At 44.9% G+C, this 6657-nt stretch overlaps 2 protein-coding genes across 2 annotated transcripts in view; one reads left to right on the forward strand and one right to left on the reverse strand.

The window, feature by feature from the left end:
• vps18 (VPS18 core subunit of CORVET and HOPS complexes) overlaps positions 1-4082 on the reverse strand; it is a 6401-nt gene extending 2319 nt beyond the window's left edge. The window contains exons 1-6 of the mRNA XM_005725075.1: positions 3652-4082; positions 3419-3560; positions 2505-2596; positions 1852-2102; positions 1323-1676; positions 4-1209 (exon numbers count right to left, since the gene is read on the reverse strand). Coding sequence (XP_005725132.1) covers positions 4-1209; positions 1323-1676; positions 1852-2102; positions 2505-2596; positions 3419-3560; positions 3652-3754 — 2148 coding nt within the window. The 5' untranslated portion in view covers positions 3755-4082. The remainder of the gene's footprint in view (positions 1-3; positions 1210-1322; positions 1677-1851; positions 2103-2504; positions 2597-3418; positions 3561-3651) is intronic.
• Positions 4083-4379: 297 nt separating this feature from the next.
• On the forward strand, positions 4380-6202 carry rhov (ras homolog family member V). Its single transcript, XM_005725003.2, has 3 exons — positions 4380-4791; positions 4954-5012; positions 5268-6202. The coding sequence occupies exons 1-3, from the start codon at positions 4452-4454 to the stop codon at positions 5712-5714; spliced, it is 846 nt and encodes a 281-aa protein (XP_005725060.1). The 5' UTR covers positions 4380-4451; the 3' UTR covers positions 5715-6202.
• Positions 6203-6657: the final 455 nt, after the last annotated feature.

Here is a 6657-nt window from a genome sequence, read left to right on the forward strand (position 1 = left end):
CACACAGGCCTGCCTGTAGCCATGCTCCGCACACAGCCTGAGAGCATACTTGAGGTCGTAGTGGATCTCTGAGGCATGTGTGCCTGCCTGCTCTAGATACCACAGCAGAGAGTCTGGTTTGTACTTTGCATAAAGCGACAGCAAGTAGTTATGGATGGCCTCCTCTGTTACCATCAGCTCATAAACGCAGAACTCCATGTAGCGGATGGTCTCATTGATCTGCTGCGTGCTGCCCATCTGGCTGTAGTTCATCAGAGCTGGGATGAGCTTCTTTGGGTCCAGCCTCTTGCCCATCTGAATCCACGCATCCACCACGTTTTTGGGAATGTGCTGCATGAGCACCGGGGAGAACTTGTAAAAAAGCTTTTCGTCACAGTGCTTGGAGAGCACATCCAGAGCAGCACTGTACTCGTCGTGCTGGCAGTAGTGGGATATCACTCTCTCGTAGTCCTGCATGACGACTGAGAAGTAAACCATGTCGTCCACGTTGCCGTGGCTGGCCAGCAGGTCGTAGATGGTGGAGCGGTTGTTGTACAGGCAGTCTCTGTGCTTGGAGCTGCCAAGGAACTGACGAAACTCGTCACGGGTTTCTTTGAAAATGATGCTGTTGCCGTCACTCTCCAGCTGGCCGAGGCGATTCAAGTAGAGCTCAGCTAACCAGGTGACCAACAAGGTGATCTGAGTTCTCTCACTGGGTTTGAGATTGTTTAACTTCTTCAGTAAGAACTCCTTTAAGGCCTCCTCTTGTTTGGCTTCTATGAACTTGAGAGCAATCTCTTCAAAATAGTTCTGTGTTTGTGCATAGCACATGGCGCTCTCCAGATAGCGTTTATTCTGGAAACAGTGCTCAGCTTCCTTTGCCAGCACCATGTCCATACACTCAGGCCGATCGCGACAGTACTCCTTGGCCAGATCAAATTTATTCATGCTCATGTACATCTGCCAGACATCCCTGGACTCCCGCTGGATGTGATATCGAAAAACTGCCCGCTCAGTGTAGATCCACACCAACCCGCCAACTGGGTCTTTGATCATTTTCTTGAGGCTGCCAAATTTATCTGGGAACAAGTCCTCGTAAACCACTTGCCCATTCAGAGTGCAGATGGCCTTAACTCGGTCATGAAGCAAGAGCAGGAAGTGGAACTGTGTCAGCACAATGGAGATAGGCTTGTTTTGATTAAGGTCAATGTCTGGAGTGTATTCCCACACCTGTTTGTGAAAGAGGAGATGTGGAGATAGTATATGACACATAAAGACAGCAACGATGAGATATTACTAAGAAAAATGTTAAAAAGTTTTCACACATGCTGACTGACATTTACCTGCACATCACTCAGCAGGGAATCAGGCCTGACGTAGTCAAGCTGACCATAAAGAACTCCATTACCCATCATCCAGGCGAACGCCTTGGGGGACGTTCGCAGCTTAGGGGTGTAGAAGGTGATCTCGCTGTGTCCCATATTGACTGGGAACTCCTGGAAACTGGGCAGCAAGTCCTGATTTTGATTGAAGATGGAACTGAAGCCTTGCTGCTCCGACCCCTCGGCTACCTTACCCACAAACTGGAACAGGCGTTTGCGTGTGGTAGCTATGATAAAGTACTTGTTCTCCAGGCCCCGCTCGACCTCCAAACAGCAGACTGGAGCAGGTTTGCCATCCTCCTCCACAGAGTGGACCTACATCAGGATGTTATCAATTATATCAAGAGGAAGAAATGAACTACATCAGGATTTTCTTCTGTTTCCACAAGTGCATTAAATGTATATGCTTATAATACAGTTTGAACAGTTAAAACTTACAAAGCAGATGTGGCTATCATGTGCTAAATAGCAGACGTAATCACTTTCTCACCTGTCTAAAGTATTGATCTGGATTGGTGTTAAACAAGCTGCCCTCATTCGCAGAGATCTCTGCCTCAAAAATGATGCCTTGACTCGTGCCAACCAGGATAGGTCCTGTGCTGGTCTCGTTGCCCAGCAGCTTGTTCCAGCCCACACTCTCGATGAGGTGGCCTCTCCAGCGGGACAAACTGCGCACCTTCTGGGTGTTCCTGTTGAGGTACAGACACTCACTGGTGTTCAAGCTGATCAGCAGATGGGAGCCTGTAACGGAAAATATGGAGGAGGTTATAGCTGTTGTTAAGCAGTCATAACTGTGACATAGCATTTATATATGATGATGATTTATAGATTGATGCACTGCCAGACATTTTTGTCTAATTGTTTTATCATATGAAACTGTTGTCTTTATTCAAGTTCAGACTTGCTGTGCATGGAGGTTTGTGGCTGCTAATATTACAGCACTTATGCATGAATGCTGAATCACCTCAAAATACACAATGACTAATCAAAATCAATTATTTCTCCAATTATACAACAATATATAATATCTGCATAATCTATAACAACATAACATAGCACTGTCTTGCAGAATGTTCGATAGTAATTAGCAGTCCATTTATGATGTATAAACAATATTTTGAAAACTATTATGGTTTATCTCACCTGTTGGGTCCAAGAACAGTCTGTGCACTTTACTGTCATCTTTCCTTCCTAATTCAGTCTGGTTTGGTTGATCTGGTTTTGCTAAGTCAATCCTACACAAAAGAACAAAATATCTTGAAACAGATGTGCTGAATAATACAACTGTCTTAACAACAAAGTTAGAACGCTGTGTAAAAATGTGAATAAAAACAGAATACAGCTAAACTAAAGCAAGCGTAAACACAACCTGACAAATGTTTAAAACTAGGAAGATTGTGCCCATTGTGAATTTGAGGTCTGAAAAAAACAGAAATGCTCTATCCATCTATTTTCTTCTGCATATCCAATTCACAGTTGTGATCGGACTGGGGCCTATTCTGGCTGTCACAGGGCAAATGATGGAGCACACTTTGGACAGGTGACCAGTCTATCTCTGGGCTGTTGCAGAGAGACATTCAGTTTAGGGTCCAACATATTAACCATACAGTATCTTCTAAACTTAGGCCTTACTTCTTTCAGGAAGACAATGCTAAGCATGCCAAACGTCATTGTTCACATATTCCACGGGCATAGCTGTGTAGTGACAGTGTGTGGGAGATTAAAAACACTTTTCAAAGGAGAAGTCCATGAGCTGCTGTAAGCAGATGAAATTCAATGCCGAGCACAGATGGGAAAACGTTTTTGATTTCCCAACAGCATCAGCTCCTCTCCCACACAGGCAGACAGTTGTTTAAATGAAAGATAATACAGCAGTGTGGTAAACACGTCCCTGATCCAAAACATTTTTGATTTACATTTTAAACTGCACCTCCATGTTTTTACAAAATGGGTTAATGACGGTAAATTACAAAACAAAATAACAAAACCTAATGAAACTAATCAAAGCCATACAAACAGCAGTGAGCGTTTGAACTGCATGTCATTGTGCTATTTGCCTTAGCAGGGTGTCCTTTCCCAGACTCATGCACAGCTGATTGTTGCAGACAGCCAGATGATTTATCTTCTCAGGTGGGGTGAAATCAATCCTCTGCTTGTTGAATATCGGCTTCTCTTCTTCAAGCCTCGCGTTGACAAAGCCTAACGTTGAGAATATAAATGTCTGTATCAGCCAAATATTCCCCACTGCATCTTAGCAAGGAGCTTTAAAAAAACGAAGAGGGCGACCTACCAGAATGGGTTATCCCGATGTTGGTGCTTGACAGGCGGCTGTGCTGCTGCGCACTTTGCCGGATGTTTTGAGAATCCTCGTACTCATCGAGAATTGAAGCCATGGTTAAAAGTGCCTCAGCTCACTTATTGAATGGATTAACAATACAGGACAGGAGCCAACCCTAAAGCAACATGGGGTGGGAAAGAAAACCTGCTAGCAGGTAGCTAGCCAGCTAGCACAAATTTACCCGTTAAAGCTGCAGTAACGTATTTCCTTTCTCCGCGTGTGTCTAAGTTAAGAAACAAAAAAGCACAACAAACGCGTTTATTCTGCAGCATTAACACACGAAGAGAGGAAATTTCAATCATTCGTTTTCTCACACCAGCTAACTTAGCTTCCGCGTACAGAACGCAGGGTAGACCGTGATAATCAGGTGACACATGGAATCATGTGACCACTTTGAATGCAATGCTATCTTGTAAACACCAGGGAGCGTAGTTCGTCCAAAAGTGATTATATTTAGACGCTTAGAAAAAATATAAATAAATCCTGAGCGCTTTTGTCATTTACATGTTGTTCAAGTATCGGATACTTTTCATTTTTAACTTACAGACGGCAAAGAATTTGTATATAATATTTTCTCCTCAATGAATGTCTAATATATATGGGCTTTATTAAAACAAGCTAATCTATATATCTAGCTAATAGAGAGAAAAGCTGAGAGAAAGCTGTTGTTATTCTTCAGTCAGTGGGCGTGTCTATGCAAATCACAACCTGTCTGAGCACAGTAGTTACCCTAAATACGTCCCACCCCGCACATGTTGCTCCTCAGTCGTACTTCTACAGTCAGTCTGGTGGTATGTGTCAGAGAGAGAGGCAACCTACGGTATCTAGTGTCGCTGCGACCGGGACGGAGAAGAGTTTGCATTCAGAGGTTTAATGTTCGGCTCGACATGCCACCTCACATGGATTACTTTTACCACGAGTCCCGAGTCCCATCTGCGTGCGGGCTGACCCGGGAGGATGAGCTCGATCCCGCTGTCATCAGCTGTATGCTGGTCGGAGACGGAGCCGTCGGGAAGACCAGCATGATCATCAGCTACACCTCCAACGGATATCCGACAGAGTACAAGCAGACGGGCTTTGATGTCTTCTCCGGTGAGTGATGATTTTTAGTTTTTAATGACAGCACAGATTTACATTGAGTGGCAAGTTATGTTGGAAGTGGAATGGCACCAGAGTGCACGAGCTGCATGTTCTGATGTTTGAATTGGTTACTGTGTTTACTGTAAATTGACTGACTGATGTGGTTTTTAACAGGTCAGGTCCAAATTGACGGATCTCCTGTCAAAGTTCAGCTTGTGGACACTGCTGGCCAGGTATGGATGCCTTTACACTTGAATCAAGAGTTTCATTTAAGGCTGACACAAAATACCAAATTATCCACTGATGAGACACCCTTTTGAATTTAATGATATGAGCTATGAAAGTACAGACCGTCACATCCTTGCTTAACCCACTGTGTGACTCACTGACAGGATTTCAAACTGAATGTTAATGGCGTATCTTTATTTAGTGACTCAGACTTGGTACTCACTTTGATCGGCATTAACCCTCGCTCTGTCTCCACACAGGAGGAGTTTGACGAATTCCGTGCTATGTCCTACGCCCACACGGATGTCTTCCTCCTGTGCTTCAGCATGGTCAACCCCACCTCGTTTCACAACATCACCAAGAAGTGGGTACCAGAGATCCGTTCTAACAACCCGACTGCTCCCATCATTCTCATAGGGACTCAGTCCGACCTGCTGCTGGACGTAAACGTCCTCATCAACCTGGACCGATCCAACGTCAAGCCGGTTCTGAGCTCCCGGGCCCGGAGCATGGCGGAGAAGATCAGAGCCACGGAGTACATAGAGTGCTCATCGCTCACGCAGAAGAACTTAAAGGAGGCCTTTGACTCCGCCATCTTCGCTGCCATAAAGAACAAAACGCGTAAAACCAAGAAGAGGAGGTTTTCTGACAGGCGAACCAAAGCGTTCTCCAGGTGTAGCTGGAAGAAGTTCTTCTGCTTCATCTGAACTCCTTGTGATTGTCGACCCTGTGGGTTGTGGACAGAACCTTGTTATTTATTTGATTCTCCTACTTTCACTTCGATCACATATTCAGTATGTGGCCACATAGCACTGTTTCCTTTTTTTTAAAATGATTTGGCTTATTTTCAGTGGGATGCCAAATGGGGAAACAAAAGACACGATTGAGAGCACTGAGCTAACATCAGCAGTGACTACAGAGAGGATTCTGGGTCGTTCTCACATTGACCCGGGACAACAGTATTGTTTACATTACATTTACATTTTTGATTTGGTTCACATAGCCTGCGCCCCCTTGAGAGGATAGGACGGTGTGAGCTGACACTTCAGTGTGGGGAGATGAAGAGATCAAGCTCGGGCAGGCACAGGGAGAGAAAAGAGAAAAGACCAGGTCTTCATGTAAAGCTGTGAATTTGCATGGTGCTCTGCCTTTTAATGTAGGCTTGTGAGAGAGATAGAGAAACGGAAAGTGTCGAGTCTGTGTTTGAGCAGATGGGCGTTAGCCACTTAGCTGCTGTGTTCCCACTGCCTGACTGCACCAGCGATTTATATGAAGCAGCTGTGAGTTCACCTTGCTGTGTGAGCTGCCGCATTCTTACCTGCGTGCAAATCTCCCCAGGGTGGTTTTTCTGTTGCTATTTTCTGTCCTCCCCATTTAAGGTCAGCTGACACTTCTAATCAAGCCGGTGTTTATTTCCTGATTCACAATTGATGAAGAAAACACAGAGGGAGATTTTGTTTGTGACACATCGAGTCGGGCCGAGGAGCTAGTTTGTAAATCTCCTCGTCTTAAGGTGAAAGGTTGCAAGAGACCAGTGACCTTTGGCTTTTTATTCCCCTCTCCTCATCAATCTGCATCTGTGAAAGCTAGCACTGCAGGGATCCTGACTTCCTACCACCAACCATCTTCATCCCGGCTTTCTTATTTGCC

The sequence above is a fragment of the Pundamilia nyererei genome, unplaced genomic scaffold, assembly GCF_000239375.1.
Source record: "Pundamilia nyererei isolate P.nyererei 1_Seehausen unplaced genomic scaffold, PunNye1.0 scaffold00013, whole genome shotgun sequence".
Classification (NCBI taxonomy): Eukaryota; Metazoa; Chordata; class Actinopteri; order Cichliformes; family Cichlidae; genus Pundamilia; species Pundamilia nyererei.

Coding starts and splice junctions, on each gene's coding strand:
- rhov (XM_005725003.2), top strand. CDS start 4,452: ATGTTGCTCCTCAGTCGTACTTCTACAGTCAGTCTGGTGGTATGTGTC. Junction 4,792..4,953: donor GGGCTTTGATGTCTTCTCCG/GTGAGTGATGAT, acceptor GGTTTTTAACAG/GTCAGGTCCAAATTGACGGA. Junction 5,013..5,267: donor TTGTGGACACTGCTGGCCAG/GTATGGATGCCT, acceptor GTCTCCACACAG/GAGGAGTTTGACGAATTCCG.